The following is a 16,283-nucleotide window of genomic DNA, read 5'->3' as shown; positions in this document are numbered from 1 at the left end:
GTTTTCCAATATCTACCAAAGAAAGGCACCTATTGGTAGATGGGCAAAAAAAAAGAAGAAGCTGACATTGAATATCCATTTGAGCATGATGAAGTTAATAAATTACAATTTGGATGGTGTACTAATACACCCAGCCACTACAAAGATACAGGCATCCATACCTAACTCACTTGCTGGAGAGGAAGGAAACAGCTCAGTGATTTCACCAAGAGGCCTATGGTGACTTTAAAACAGTTACAAAGTTTAATGGCTATGAAAGGAGAAAACTGAGGATGAATCAACAACATTGTAGTTACACCACACTACTAACCTTATTGACAAGAGTGAAAAGAAGGAAGCCTGTACAGAAATAATAATATTCCAAAACATGCATCCTGTTTGCAACAATGCACTAAAGTAATACTGCAAAGAATGTGGCAAAGCAATTCACTTTTTGTCCTGAATACAAGGTGTTATGTTGGGGGCAAATCTAATAACACATTACTGAGCACCACTCTCCATAATTTCAAGCAGAGTAGTGGCTGTATCATGTTATGGGTATGCATGTAATCATGAAGGACTGGGAAGTTTTTCAGGATAAAAAAGACACGGAATGGAGCTAAGCATAGGCAAAATCCTAGAGGAAAACCTGGTTCAGTCTGCCTTCCACCAGACACTGGGAGATGAATTCACCTCTCAGGAGGACAATAACTTAAAACACAAGGCCACATATAAACTGGAGTTGCTTACCAAGAAAACAGGGAATGTTCCTGAGTGGCCAAGTTAGTTTTGACTTAAATTTACTTTAAAATCTATGGCAAGACCTGAAACTGGTTGTCTAGCAATGATTCAACAATCAATTTGACAAAGCTTGAAGAATTTTGAAAAGAATAATGTGCAAATGTTGCACAATCTAGGTGTGGAAAGCTCTTAAAGACTTACCCAGAAAGACTCACAGCTGTAATTGCTGGCAAAGGTGCTTCTACAAAGTACTTATGTAAATTAGATATCTGTATTTAATTTTCAATACATTTGCAAACATTTCTAAAAACACGTTTTCACTTTGTCATTATGGGGTATTGTGTGTAGTTGGGTGAGAAAAAAAGAAAGAATTAATACATTTTAAATTCAGGCTAACACAACAATGTGGAATAAGTCAAGGGGTATGAATACTTTCTGAAGGCACTGTATATCTAACAGGACACAGTGTGGCAATACTACAATAGAGATCAAACTATGTGTATCTCTATAACAAAACATCTGTAAAAAGGGGATGTTCCTACATCCTAGTAATGCGGCCAATGGTGCTTTACAAGCTGCTGAAGAGCTTGTATTGGCTGAGCATTCAGTTGTTTGGTCAAAGGTGTGTGTGTGGGAAAAAATCTACTGTACTGTAGACTAATACCACCCTGTGGCATAATGGTGTACTGCAGTCATACTCATGTGGATATGGATTTCTCTCTTCTAGATACAGCATACAACAAAGAAGAACTTCACAGTCTTACACAAAACAGTCGCTATACAAAAAGTATGTTTTTATTGCAATATTTGACCGCAAATGCCAGCTTGTGGTATCTAGATGTTTGGTTGACAACATATCCTTGACTGAATCTTAAACATAGCTTGATTTGATTATAAAAACTCCACAGGTAAAAACCCAAATCATTTATGTGATGAAGTATAAAAAGGACTAACACAACCAAACAGCCCAATGCCTTCAGACCAGTCTAAAGTTGTAACCATTCAACATGAGTGGTCCATTGGTCCATCATCATCTGTGCTAATTTGAAATCCCAAAATGCACAGCACCATGATATATACAGTGAGATGCACCCACCTAGTTTTGCTCTTTCCCATACGTGCTCATGAGAGAAAGTGGAGGAGTTCAAGTTTGGGTCGGTGCCAAGGTGACGGTTGATGGAGAGGCTGAAACACTGTCGGGGGAAGCTGCTGTCATCGTGGTGATGGGCACTAACAGAGGTTCAGCAAGGCGCGGGACTGGTTTGGCGATCTTCATGGGGATGAAGACGTTGGAGGCACAGTGCTCGCTCAGATACTCACCGCCCTTCTCCTCGTAGTCCTGCCGGCTGATCCAGCCCTCCCCGCCAGGGGGGTGATCCAAGGCCCAGTCCCGAGCCCCGTACCAGGCATCCACCGCAGGCCGCGACGCCATCATCACCTGGAGAGCAGAGTCAAAACAGTGTACTATGCTGCTCAACTACAGTACATTCAGAAAGTATTCAGACCACTTCAGTTTTTCCACATTTTGTTACGTTACAACCATATCCTAAAATTTATTAAAATATTTTTTTCAATCACTCAGGGCTCCCGAGTGGCGCAGTGGTCTAAGGCACTGTCTCTCAGTGCTAGAGGCATCACTACAGACCCTGGTTCGATTCCAGGCTGTATCACAACCGGACGTGATTGGGAGTCCCATAGGGCGGCGCACAATTGGCCCAGCGTCATCCGGGTTTGGCCGGTGTAGGCCGTCTTTGTAAATAAGAATTTGTTCTTAACTGACTTGCCTAGTTAAATAAAGGTTCAATAAAAAATAAAATAAAAATCGACCAACACACAATACCCCATAATGACAAAGCGAAAACGAGAATTTTAAATTTGCAAATGTATAAAAAATAAAAAACAGAAATACTTTATTTACTTAAGTATTCAGACCCTTTTTGCTATGAGACTCAAAATTGAGGTCAGGTGCATCCTTTTTTTCATTGATCACCCTTGAGATGTTTCTACACCTTCATTGGAGTCCACCTGGGGTAAATTCAATTGGTTGGACATGATTTGAAAAGGTACACACCTGTCTATATAAGGTCCCACAGTTGACAGTGCATGTCAGAGCAAAAAACTAAGCCATGATGTTGAAGGAATTGTCCGTAGAGCTCCGAGACAGGATTGTGTCGAGGCACAGATCTGGGGAAGGGTACCAAAACATTTCTGCAGTATTGAAGGTCCCCAAGAACACAGTGACCTCAATCATTCTTAAAATGGAAGAAGTTTGGAACCACCAAGACTCTTCCTAGAGCTGGCCACCCAGCCAAACTGAGCAATCGGGGGAGAAGGGCCTTTTGTCAGGGAGGTGACCAAGAACCCTATGGGCACTCTGGCAGAGCTCCAGAGTTCCTCTGTGGAGATGGGAGAACCTTCCAGAAGAACAACCATCTCTGCAGCACTCCACCAATCAGGCCTTTATGGTAGAGTGGCCAGACGGAAGCAACTCCTCAGTAAAAGGCACATGACAGCCCACTTGGAATTTGCCAAAAGGCACGTAAAGGACTCCCAGACCATGAGAAACAAGATGAATGGTTTCTGATGAAACCAAGATTGAACTCTTTGGCCTGAATGTCAAGTGTCACGTCTGGAGGAAACCTGGCACCGTCCCTACGGTGAAGCTTGGTGGTGGCAGCATCATGCTGTGCGGGTGTTTTTCAGCAGCAGGGACTGGGAGACTAGTCAGGATCGAGGGAAAGATGAACGGAGCAAAGTACAGGGAGATCCTTGATGAAAACTTGCTTCAGAGCGCTCAGGACCTCAGACTGGGGCGAAGGTTCACCTGCCAACAGGACAAGGACCCTAAGCACACAGCCAAGACAATGCAGGAGTGGCCTCGGGACAAGTCTCTGAATGTCCTTGAGTGACCCCGCCAGAGCCCAGACTTGAACCCGATCGAACATCTCTGGAGAGACCTGAAAATAGCTTTGCAACGACGCTCCCCATCCAACCTGACAGAGCTTGAGTGGATCTGCAGAGAAATATGTGAGAAACCCCCCAAATACAGGTGTGCCAAGCTTGTAGCGTCATACAAAAGAAGACTCGAGGCTGTAATCGCTGCCAAAGGTGCTTCAACAAAGCACAGAGTAAAGTGTCTGATTACTTATGTAAATGTGATATTTCTAAAAACCTGCTCTTGCTTTGTCATTATGGGGTATTGTGTGTAGATTGAGGGGGATTATATATTTTTTTTAAATCCATTTTAGAATAAAGTAGTAACGTAACAAAATGTGGAAAAAGTCAAGTAGTCTGAATAGTTTCCGAATGTTCTGTAAGTTGTAATATGGTTCTCTCCTTATCACCATATTGTTTAAATTAAGACTTGTACAAGTCACTGAGTATTTATACTGCTGGTATAGAATACTCTTGCCCTACCTTTGTCTCAACATGAACCAATATAAGTTGCATGACACAACGGTGTCCTTAGGAGCAGTAAATTACCACATACACAGACGTTTACTGTACCTGGAAGTGCGACTGGAAGGGCCTCATGGCCAGCAGCTCTCTCTCTATCCTCTCCTTCATACCTGGATACTGTAGGTTCCCTCCCGTCAGGAACACATTACGGGCCAGTGCCTCCTGCTGCTCAGGAGTATACCTGCACACAGTCAAGTCATGCAAACTATGATCAACCTCTTCAGCTACTATGTTAATCATGTTCTAGTTGTTGTGGCCACCTGCGTGTTGTTTTTATTAAATGTACAATCAAACATGTATAGCGAGGAAACGTGCAGTAGATTACCTGGCTAAGACATACTGCAGAGTCTCCATCATGCCCATCTGGTCTTCTCCTATCAGCGACGGCTGGAAGAGGATCTCTGAGACTCGCAGGCGCTCCGTACCCACAAACAGCTGATGGTACTCTGCCATGTTAAACACCGGCTGTGGCGAGAGGAGATTGTCAACAGGGCTAGTGGAGCCTCCATCACAAGAGGTTTAATCACAATCTATATTTTGTTCTGTATGAATGTGGTTCAGACTGTTGTGTTTATACCATTAAAATAGTAGAGAATATTGCTTTACCTGCACAGGCTTTTCTGTCTCTGTGTTTTCCTCGCCGAAGTCTGGATCCATCTCTGTCACCCCGTCCCCTTCGTCCATTGGCTGCTCCATTTCTGAGGCCTGACAGAGAGAGATTTCTTACTTGTCAATTAGTTTAACACCAACATTATTCCCAACACTGTGATACGTTGCCATAGTCTAGGCTGTTTTGAAAGAACTGTTTTGTTGGACATTGTTGTCATCCTAATTCAATGCTATCGTTTGCTAGCCACTATGATCACCTGTAAGAGCCGCTGCCTGCCCTGCTCCACCACCAGGCTCAGCTTGTTGATGTAGGACTGCAGCTCCTCAGCAGAGTCCATGTTCAGCTGTACCAGGTTCTTATGGAACTGCTCCAGGTAGCCGTCCTCCAACAGCTCCTACGCACATGACCAAGCCCACACACACACGGTTTACCTCAATGGAAACGACTGGTGGTTAAAATGTCAAGGAAAGCTTTAACGCTTAGGTCTATAAGTGAAATGTGGTGGTTTAGGGGAGAAAAGGGGTAGCGGTTAAGGTTCATAGTTGACCAAGTCGTTAAAAGGTAATGGTTCTTGCCTGCACTGTCAGTAGTTTATCCAACCGCTCTTGGTCCTGCTGTAGCTTCTCCTCCCTGCGCCGGGCGTTGATCTCCTGTAGCCTGCGCAGCTGCTGGGTGCGTCTCTCCTGCCTCTCCTCCACACTCACCACGCAGCCCAGCCCCTTGGCAGAGAAGGGCAGCTGCATGCGGTGCACCTCCTGCTCATAGAACTCTACACTGCGCCACTTTTCCAGCTCTGAGAGACACCGAGAGAGTCAGGAAATGAATCACATATAAAGTAAGGCATCACAATTACTGTTTCATATAATCGCACTACATCTCTGGCCTCATGGCAGGCAGACCTTGGTGGTAGTCTGTGGCTGTGTAGCTGTGTTCGTGGAGCAGCTCCTCCATGCGGCTGAGGGTGACGGCCGCCAGGTGACCAGGGTACTTCAGCTGGAGCAGACGCTGGAGATACGAGGCCGCCTGGCTCCCGCCCACGTTCACACGCTTACAGTTGCCTGCATCCAGCCTGGGAAAACAGCAGAGGAAAGAATGTTACAAGGTGTGTGGCATGTGTTAAAATGGCACGTAGGCGCCTGAGCATTGGAGCAAACTGCACCCCCACTTTCAAAATAGGGATGCAAACTTGTGTTTTTGCACCTTCACTTTTTTTTTTTACCAGAAAGTGATCATGATCCATTTGGTAATTTGTCATTTTCAAATGATTGGTAATGTTTTGAGCAAGTCTGTATTAAAATAGATACATCCATCTAATATATGATATAATAATTAACAGACCGTGCCCCCCCCCCCCCCCCCCCCCCCCCCCCATGATGAATGGTTTTGCTCACTGGAAAGTCTTGCTTCAGTTCCGCCCCACTATTTTGGTTCAGTGCAGTTAGAAAGCACTAGTTGCACCCTTTTTCACCTGAAAAATAAATGTTTTCTCTATTTTGTTGTGCTGTTGTTACATTTGCATCGTTGTTTCATGTCCTGTGGTGTTGTTACATATCATTTGATCTGCGTGCACCGCCAGCAAACTCATTGCATCATTTCACTTTTCCTGTACGAACCATGATGGGCACGGCATGTTGAGATTAGGCGTCTCTGTGCCACAGACTCTGACTCGGAGTAGCCTTCCATCAGCCTACCAAATGTTGCACATTAGCAGAAAACTGCATGTCCGGTAGCTCGTGGACTGTCAATGAGTAGCTTGCAAGTAGATAATGAGAAATCATCAGTAAGCCTAATATTACATGATTAAATCTGTGAAATAATTTAACCCCCCAAGCTGTTTGCAGGCGTTTAACACCATTCTGCATTTTTACCATATTTTCCCAACTTCAAATATATATATACAAGACTATTATAAATTAAATGAAACTGTTCCACGAAAATGTGTATATAAAAATCAGAACTGGCATGTACATCGGTAGAAATGGTCAGATAAATTGGCTCTAGGTAACGGACAGCCCTAATGGAAACTGAGGTGTCAACACTTGTTAATGACAGGCAGCTGTTAAGAATTCATTTTCCACTTCGGCAAATGTGTTCAGTCAGCACAGAAGAAGCATGCTACACCCAAGGAAAGGTCAACTAATCCAACTGGCATTAGAGGGGGATCTTACAAGAAGATTTTGGAGTCAATGATCAATTACTCAGGAAGTTCAACAGATCGTCAAGGAGGCTGCAACTCTTCTGAAAGGGTAAGAAACGATTTAGCTGGTAGATTTTGTATAAAGACACCACTGGTATAAAGCCAGTGGTGTCATTCTCAGCAAAACCCTAGGGTAAGGAATGGCAAAATGACTTATTTAGCCAGCCTTTATTTTCATTGCCAAAACCAACCTTGCGTCGTGTATCGTGGTGCCGATAGAGTGCCAACCTGTCACTTCTTGGTCAAAAGCACTCAATGGTCTCGGCATTTGAACTTTTTTGTTTATTGTGGTATAGGGTGATCTAAGCAGAATTAAATATAATTATAATGCATAGGCATGTTTCATGGTAGAAATAGATAACCGTAGAAATAGAATGTAAGCTTTCTTGGTAGCCTATTGCTTTTCGTGGTTGTAAATGGAACTGTGCGTATTGGAAACGTGTTTGTGGTAGGCCGGCATTGCTTAATTGATTGAGTGGGTGGGGGTGAATTTGATCCACAGAAGTGTATTGTGCCGTATCGTAACATGTTGCTGAACTCATGAGCTGCATCCATGTTTGAAATAGGCCTACAGGTCTATGTATTTGGCAAGACAGCTGTGCATGACTGCGTCTCACTGTAGTAGGCTGTAGGCTATGTTTTGGTTATTTGCATTTGCCTTTTGTTTACTGCGTTTTTTGTTTACTGTTAAAGTAACTAGTCTAAATATAGATTGTATTATGCCTTTATCGATCTGATATTTGGTTTATAGGCCTATAGTAGGCCTACCCCTGTTCTGTTCACATTCATTTGTTTGCATTTGCAGTTGTGTCGGTAATCCAAGCCAAACTGCTATTCAGTTTTTTTGTTTTGCATGAGTTACTAGGTTTCTACTTTCAGCATTTAGCTTGCATTATTTTGGTGAGACAGCTGTGTTTGGCTGCATTCACATAGGCTGTTTGTAATAGGTGAATTACCCTATCTGGTAGCCTATATTAATTTCCAAAATGGCCTTTCTTTAGTGTGTAGGGCACTGTCCATTGTGCTGATACAGCGTAGCGGAGATGGGCTACAGATTTGGCAGCAACCTGTCACTTCAAAAGCTCACAATGTTCTCGGAATTCAATATAATTCCAATGCAAGAACCCCCCAAAAATGTCCCCCCTCACCGATTTCAACTGCACCCTTAATCACTTTATCCTGGCGCTGGGTCTGTCTGCTTGGCTTGGTAAGTAATATCGACTGGTAATATACTCTGTTTCACAGAAATATGGCTCTCTCGGGATATGCTATCAGAGTCGGTACAGCCACCGGGATTCTTTGTGCGTCGCGTCGACAAAAATAAATATCTCTCCGGAAGAAGGGCGGGGGGCTTATGTTTCATGATTAACGACTCATGGTGTAATTGTAACAACATAGAGAAACTCAAGTCCTTTTGTTCACCTGACCTATAATTCCTTTATACAAACTGGAAACCATATATCCTGAGGCTGCATTTATTGTAGCTGGGGACTTTAACAAAGCAAACTTAAGAACAAGGCTGCCTAAATTCTACCAGTATTCTGCAGTACTCACGCTGGCAAAACTCTGGACCACTGCTACTCTAACTTCTGCGATGCATACAAGGCCATCCACGCCCTCCCTCAGCAAATCTGACCCAGACTCCATTTGCTCCTCCCTTCCTATAGCCAGAAACTCAAACAGGAAATACATGTGACAAGGACTATTCAACGCTGGTCTGACCAATCTGAATCCACACGCGGACTGGGACATGTTCTGGGTAACCTCATTGAATAATATCGATTTAAACGCTGATTCGGTGAGTGAGTTTATAAGGAAGTACATTGGAGATGTTGTACCCAGTGTGACTATTAAAACCTACCCTAACCAGAAACTGTGGATAGATGGCAGCATCTGCACAAAACTGAAAGCGCGAACCACCGCATTAAACACCATAGTACCCTCCAAGCTCATCATTAAGCTTGAGGCCCTGGGTCTCAACCCTACCCTGGTAGGAAACAACATCTCCACTTTGCTTGATTACCAACAACGACGAGACAGCCTATTGGGAGGTGAGGGCACTCGGAGTGTGCTGTCAGGAAAACAACCTCTCACTCAAAGTCAACAAAACAAAAGGAGATGATTGTGGACTTCAGGAAACAGCAGAGTGAGCACCCCCTATCCACATCGACGGGACAGCAGTGGAGAAGGTGGAAAGTTTTAAGTGTCTCGGCGTACACATCACGGACAAACTGAAATGGTCCACCCACATAGACAGTGTGGTGAAAGCGCAACAGCGCCTCTTCAACCTCAGGAGGCTGAAGAAATTTGGCTTGTCACCTAAAACCCTCACCAACTTTTACAGATGCACAATTGAGAGCATCCTGTTGGCCTGCATCACGGCCTGGTATGGCAACTGCACCGCCCATAACCGCAGGGCTCTCCAGAGGGTGGTGAGGTCTGCACAACGCATCACCGGTGGCAAACTACCTGCCCTCCAGGACACCTACAGCACCCGTGGCACAGGAAGGCCAAAAAGATCATCAAGGACAACAACCACTGAGCCACTGCCTGTTCACCTCGCTACCATCCAGAAGACGAGGTCAGTACAGGTGCATCAAAGCTGGGAAAGAGAAACTGAAAAATAGTTTCTATCTCAAGGCCACAAACTGTTAAACAGCCATCACTAACACAGTGAGGATGCTGCCTACATACAGACTTGAAATCATTGGCCACTTTAATAAATGGATCACTAGTCACTTTAATAATGCCGCTTTAATAATGTTTACATATCTTGCATTACTCATCTCATATGTACATGCTGTATTTTACACCATCTTGCCTATGCAGCTCAGTCATTGCTCATCCATATATTTATATGTATATATTCTTATTCCATTCCTTTACTTAGATTTGTGTGTATTAGGTAGTTGTTGTGGAATTGTTAGATTACTTGTTAGATATTGCTGCACTGTCGGAACTAGAAGCACAAGCATTTAGCTAAACTCGCAATAACATCTGCTAACCATGTGTATGTGACCGATAAAATGTGATTTGCTGTATAGTGGTTTTACCTTCCATTGATAACGGGTAGGATGTGAGAGCAGTGGTAGCCAGAGGAGAGGACAATGCCGGTGTGTAGGGGTGTGAGATTGCTGAGAGCATTGTTGTAGTAGAGGCTGTACAGGCAGTCTACGCCATAGGACACATGAGGAACTCTGTAGCACTCAAAGAGCAGCTCTGACATCATCTGGCGACTGTGCAGCGGGTTGCAGGGCGCCTCTGTGAGCACTATAGGATGTTCAACACTGCCCTAAAGAGGGGAGAGAACGGAGAGAAACCACATCAGATGTGTTTGAAGGACCAACTATCTAGTTAGCTACCTTTGTCAGTAAGTTATATTCAAGACTGAGAAGGCAGAACGGTCTAAAAAGGACAAGCAACATAGGAAATTGTGCAACATAACTTGAACACCTTACCTCAGTCACAACTCCGAGGTGGCTGAATATGTAATCGAACATCAGTTCCTGTATCTCGAAGTTTACAACCACATTTCGGTCAAACTGGCTTTTCAGGAGCCATCGCACAGGCTCGAGGTTAGAAATGTCATTGCCGATTTGGGTTTCACTTCGCGCTGCCCCTCTGCTCCTCGCCGCCACGGACTTGAACAGAAGCCGCGGTGCGCCTAGTTCGTCCCCTTTGCATGCCCAACCGGCCCTTGTTTGAAAAGAGCCGTTATCTATTATTATCGGAACTGGTGATGGTTGTAAGCATTCGCCAGAAATCTCGAAAATCGGATCGGGAGAGGATTTGTAGTCTTGAAAAGAAAATATTTTGCATGTTGTGTCTGTTTTGGAAGTCATTTTGAAAGGGTGTTACTACAAAATACGCCCGACTAGAAAGCTTGTACTAGAAATCAAGAGTTCCGCGTAGCTCTCGTTACGTCTTGACAACGTAACAATTATTAAAGGGGCAGTAAGAAGTTGGTACATACATTATTTGACTTATAAATTAATTGTACAAATTGATTCTTAAAGAATATAACTTATGCACACCTCATGAGCTTAGTTTAACTGCTGTACCCCATCAGAACCCAAAATATAAGCTTGTTTTACTCAAAACATGGTTAAACTATACTTTGATATCATGGATGGTCAGTCCATGCATCCATAGCCCTGTCTATGAATTTGAGAGTGATTACATTTCTCCAGCCCCATCCCTCAGCTTTCTACTGAAACAGTGGTGTAGTACCTGTTATTATTGTTTAAACTGCTGATTGGCCCTTCAATGGTAAAACATGTATATATTACATCCTCTATTATAGTAGATCCCCTTACAACTATTGTTATATTACTATTTAATGATCAATTGTGAAGTCTACTTCCTGATATTTTTATTTTGTTTTTTATATGGATGGCTTGATTTATCTACAGCAGACCTTTTTTTTCTTCCTCTATCTACAGAACAGGTTAATGTGAGTACAGCCTGTGTGTGATAACCAATTATGTATATAACCTTGGATTACTGATGCTATTTATTAGCCATTGAGAGGCTTTGAAACCAACAGTCGGCCATATTGGCACTCAACCAACAGTCGGCCATGTCGGCACAGTCCTCCATAGGAATGAATGGAATTCTACAGTATTTCAATTAAATGTTTCAATACATGTATTTAAGTATCTTAAGTATCTTGTAGTGGGAACAGTAACATTAGCAATCTCAAAAAATTATACTGTGGCACAGTGGTCTGAGGCACTGCATCGCAGTGCTAGCTGTCACTAGAGATCCTGGTTCAAGTCCAGGCTCTGTCTCAGCCAGACGTGACCGGGAGACGCATGGGGCGGCGAACAATTGGCCCAACGTCGTTCGGGTTAGGGGAGGGTTTGGCTGTGTCCCATCGCGCCCTAGTGACTCCTATGGCGGGCCGGGCGCAATGCACACGGACACAGTCGCCAGGTGTACGGTGTTTCCTCCAACACATTGGTGTGGCTGGCTTCCGGGTTATTTGGGCATTGTGTCAAGAAGCAGTGCGGCTTGGCTAGGCTGTGTTTCGGAGGACGCACGGCTCTCGACCTTTGCCTCTCCCGAGTCTGTACGGGAGTTGCAGCGATGAAACAAGACTGTAACTACCAATTGGATACCACGAAATTGGGGACAAAACGGGGAAAAAAAATAAATAATAATCAATTATACTTTAAGGATTTTTTTTTATATAGATATATATTTTAGCTCACAATAGAATTTTATATAACTTCAAAGTATGCATTAGGTGTCTGTCATAGAATACATGTGGCAAAAACGAATGTAGACATTAATAAATGCATTTCTATAGCTTCCAAAATATTTTTTTACAATTGATATATTTATTTTTTGACTTTTATTTAACCAGGTAGGCTAGTTGAGAACAAGTTTTAATTTACAACTGCAACCTGGCCAAGATAAAGCAAAGCAGTTCGACACATACAACACAGAGTTACACATGGAATAAACAAACATACAGTCAATAATACAATAGAAAAAAATGTATATATACAGTGTGTGCAAATGAGGTAAGATAAGGGAGGTAGGGCAATAAAATAGGCCATAGTGGCGAGGTAATTACGATATAGCAATTAAACACTGGAGTGATAGATGTGCAGAAGACGAATGGGCAAAAAGAGATACTGGGGTGCAAAGGAGCAAAATAAATATATACAGTGTCACGAACCGGCTCAAAGCCCGTAACAAAACATTACATTTTACATTTAAGTCATTTAGCAGACGCTCTTATCCAGAGCGACTTACAAATTGGTGCATTCACCTTATGACATCCAGTGGAAGAGCCACTTTACAACAGTGCATCTGAATCTTTTAAGGGGGGGGGGGGGGGGGGGGGGGCAGAAGGATTACTTTATCCTATCCTAGGTATTCCTTAAAGAGGTGGGGTTTCAGGTGTCTCCGGAAGGTGGTGATTGACTCCGCTGTCCTGGCGTCGTGAGGGAGTTTGTTCCACCATTGGGGGGCCAGAGCAGCGAACAGTTTTGACTGGGCTGAGCGGGAACTGTACTTCCTCAGTGGTAGGAAGGCGAGCAGGCCAGAGGTGGATGAACGCAGTGCCCTTGTTTGGGTGTAGGGCCTGATCAGAGCCTGGAGGTACTGAGGTGCCGTTCCCCTCACAGCTCCGTAGGCAAGCACCATGGTCTTGTAGCGGATGCGAGCTTCAACTGGAAGCCAGTGGAGAGAGCGGAAGAGCGGGGTGACGTGAGAGAACTTGGGAAGGTTGAACACCAGACGGGCTGCGGCGTTCTGGATGAGTTGTAGGGGTTTAATGGCACAGGCAGGGAGCCCAGCCAACAGCGAGTTGCAGTAATCCAGACGGGAGATGACAAGTGCCTGGATTAGGACCTGCGCCGCTTCCTGTGTGAGGCAGGGTCGTACTCTGCGGATGTTGTAGAGCATGAACCTACAGGAACGGGCCACCGCCTTGATGTTAGTTGAGAACGACAGGGTGTTGTCCAGGATCACGCCAAGGTTCTTAGCGCTCTGGGAGGAGGACACAATGGAGTTGTCAACCGTGATGGCGAGATCATGGAACGGGCAGTCCTTCCCCGGGAGGAAGAGCAGCTCCGTCTTGCCGAGGTTCAGCTTGAGGTGGTGATCCGTCATCCACACTGATATGTCTGCCAGACATGCAGAGATGCGATTCGCCACCTGGTCATCAGAAGGGGGAAAGGAGAAGATTAATTGTGTGTCGTCTGCATAGCAATGATAGGAGAGACCATGTGAGGTTATGACAGAGCCAAGTGACTTGGTGTATAGCGAGAATAGGAGAGGGCCTAGAACAGAGCCCTGGGGGACACCAGTGGTGAGAGCACGTGGTGAGGAGACAGATTCTCGCCACGCCACCTGGTAGGAGCGACCTGTCAGGTAGGACGCAATCCAAGCGTGGGCCGCGCCGGAGATGCCCAACTCGGAGAGGGTGGAGAGGAGGATCTGATGGTTCACAGTGTCGAAGGCAGCCGATAGGTCTAGAAGGATGAGAGCAGAGGAGAGAGAGTTAGCTTTAGCAGTGCGGAGCGCCTCCGTGATACAGAGAAGAGCAGTCTCAGTTGAATGACTAGTCTTGAAACCTGACTGATTTGGATCAAGAAGGTCATTCTGAGAGAAATAGCAGGAGAGCTGGCCAAGGACGGCACGTTCAAGAGTTTTGGAGAGAAAAGAGAGAAGGGATACTGGTCTGTAGTTGTTGACATCGGAGGGATCGAGTGTAGGTTTTTTCAGAAGGGGTGCAACTCTCGCTCTCTTGAAGACGGAAGGGACGTAGCCAGCGGTCAGGGATGAGTTGATGAGCGAGGTGAGGTAAGGGAGAAGGTCTCCGGAAATGGTCTGGAGAAGAGAGGAGGGGATAGGGTCAAGCGGGCAGGTTGTTGGGCGGCCGGCCGTCACAAGACGCGAGATTTCATCTGGAGAGAGAGGGGAGAAAGAGGTCAGAGCACAGGGTAGGGCAGTGTGAGCAGAACCAGCGGTGTTGTTTGACTTAGCAAACGAGGATCGGATGTCGTCGACCTTCTTTTCAAAATGGTTGACGAAGTCATCTGCAGAGAGGGAGGAGGGGGGGGAGGGGGAGGAGGATTCAGGAGGGAGGAGAAGGTGGCAAAGAGCTTCCTAGGGTTAGAGGCAGATGCTTGGAATTTAGAGTGGTAGAAAGTGGCTTTAGCAGCAGAGACAGAAGAGGAAAATGTAGAGAGGAGGGAGTGAAAGGATGCCAGGTCCGCAGGGAGGCGAGTTTTCCTCCATTTCCGCTCGGCTGCCCGGAGCCCTGTTCTGTGAGCTCGCAATGAGTCGTCGAGCCACGGAGCGGGAGGGGAGGACCGAGCCGGCCTGGAGGATAGGGGACATAGAGAGTCAAAGGATGCAGAAAGGGAGGAGAGGAGGGTTGAGGAGGCAGAATCAGGAGATAGGTTGGAGAAGGTTTGAGCAGAGGGGAGAGATGATAGGATGGAAGAGGAGAGAGTAGCGGGGGAGAGAGAGCGAAGGTTGGGACGGCGCGATACCATCCGAGTAGGGGCAGTGTGGGAAGTGTTGGATGAGAGCGAGAGGGAAAAGGATACAAGGTAGTGGTCGGAGACTTGGAGGGGAGTTGCAGTGAGGTTAGTGGAAGAACAGCATCTAGTAAAGATGAGGTCAAGCGTATTGCCTGCCTTGTGAGTAGGGGGGGAAGGTGAGAGGGTGAGGTCAAAAGAGGAGAGGAGTGGAAAGAAGGAGGCAGAGAGGAATGAGTCAAAGGTAGACGTGGGGAGGTTAAAGTCGCCCAGAACTGTGAGAGGTGAGCCGTCCTCAGGAAAGGAGCTTATCAAGGCATCAAGCTCATTGATGAACTCTCCGAGGGAACCTGGAGGGCGATAAATGATAAGGATGTTAAGCTTGAAAGGGCTGGTAACTGTGACAGCATGGAATTCAAAGGAGGCGATAGACAGATGGGTAAGGGGAGAAAGAGAGAATGACCACTTGGGAGAGATGAGGATCCCGGTGCCACCACCCCGCTGACCAGCTGCTCTCAGGGTGTGCGAGAACACGTGGGCGGACGAAGAGAGAGCAGTAGGAGTAGCAGTGTTATCTGTGGTGATCCATGTTTCCGTCAGTGCCAAGAAGTCGAGGGACTGGAGGGAGGCATAGGCTGAGATGAACTCTGCCTTGTTGGCCGCAGATCGGCAGTTCCAGAGGCTACCGGAGACCTGGAACTCCACGTGGGTCGTGCGCGCTGGGACCACCAGATTAGGGTGGGCGCGGCCACGCGGTGTGAGGCGTTTGTATGGTCTGTGCAGAGAGGAGAGAACAGGGATAGACAGACACATAGTTGACAGGCTACAGAAGAGGCTACGCTAATGCAAAGGAGATTGGAATGACAAGTGGACTACACGTCTCGAATGTTCAGAAAGTTAAGCTTACGTAGCAAGAATCTTATTGACTAAAATGATTAAAATGATACAGTACTGCTGAAGTAGGCTAGCTGGCAGTGGCTGCGTTGTTGACACTACACTAATCAAGTCGTTCCGTTGAGTGTAATAGTTTCTACAGTGCTGCTACAGTGCTGCTATTCGGTGGCTAGCTGGCTAGCTAGCAGTGTTGATTACGTTGCGTTGCGTTAAAAGAACGACAATAGCTGGCTAGCTAACCTAGAAAATCGCTCTAGACTACACAATTATCTTTGATACAAAGACGGCTATGTAGCTAGCTATGTAGCTAGCTACGATCAAACAAATCAAACCGTTGTACTGTAATGAAATGAAAATGTGATACTACCTGTGGAGCGAAGCGGAATGCGACCGGGTTGTTGAA

General features: G+C 45.5%; 1 protein-coding gene across 1 annotated transcript; it reads right to left on the bottom strand.

Annotated features, from left to right (window-relative positions):
* Positions 1-220: 220 nt before the first annotated feature.
* Positions 221-10,890, bottom strand: actr5 (actin related protein 5). The gene is made up of 9 exons (XM_055892852.1): positions 10,445-10,890; positions 10,040-10,278; positions 5,689-5,858; positions 5,365-5,582; positions 5,046-5,183; positions 4,786-4,884; positions 4,505-4,644; positions 4,228-4,360; positions 221-2,158 (listed from the first exon to the last, which is right to left on the bottom strand). Exons 1-9 carry the CDS (start codon positions 10,826-10,828, stop codon positions 1,865-1,867), a joined length of 1,815 nt encoding a protein of 604 aa, XP_055748827.1. The 5' UTR covers positions 10,829-10,890; the 3' UTR covers positions 221-1,864.
* Positions 10,891-16,283: the final 5,393 nt, after the last annotated feature.

The sequence above is a fragment of the Salvelinus fontinalis genome, chromosome 31, assembly GCF_029448725.1.
Source record: "Salvelinus fontinalis isolate EN_2023a chromosome 31, ASM2944872v1, whole genome shotgun sequence".
Classification (NCBI taxonomy): Eukaryota; Metazoa; Chordata; class Actinopteri; order Salmoniformes; family Salmonidae; genus Salvelinus; species Salvelinus fontinalis.
This window is presented reverse-complemented; position numbering and strand designations above follow the sequence as displayed.

What these genes read in the sequence shown, in the direction of transcription:
- actr5 (XM_055892852.1), bottom strand. Translation starts at nt 10,828, where the DNA reads ATGACTTCCAAAACAGACACAACATGCAAAATATTTTCTTTTCAAGAC. An exon ending in ACCTCGGAGTTGTGACTGAG is followed by an intron (nt 10,279 to 10,444) that starts GTAAGGTGTTCA and finishes TCCCCTCTTTAG; the next exon opens with GGCAGTGTTGAACATCCTAT. An exon ending in CCTTCCAGTCGCACTTCCAG is followed by an intron (nt 2,159 to 4,227) that starts GTACAGTAAACG and finishes TCTGCTCTCCAG; the next exon opens with GTGATGATGGCGTCGCGGCC.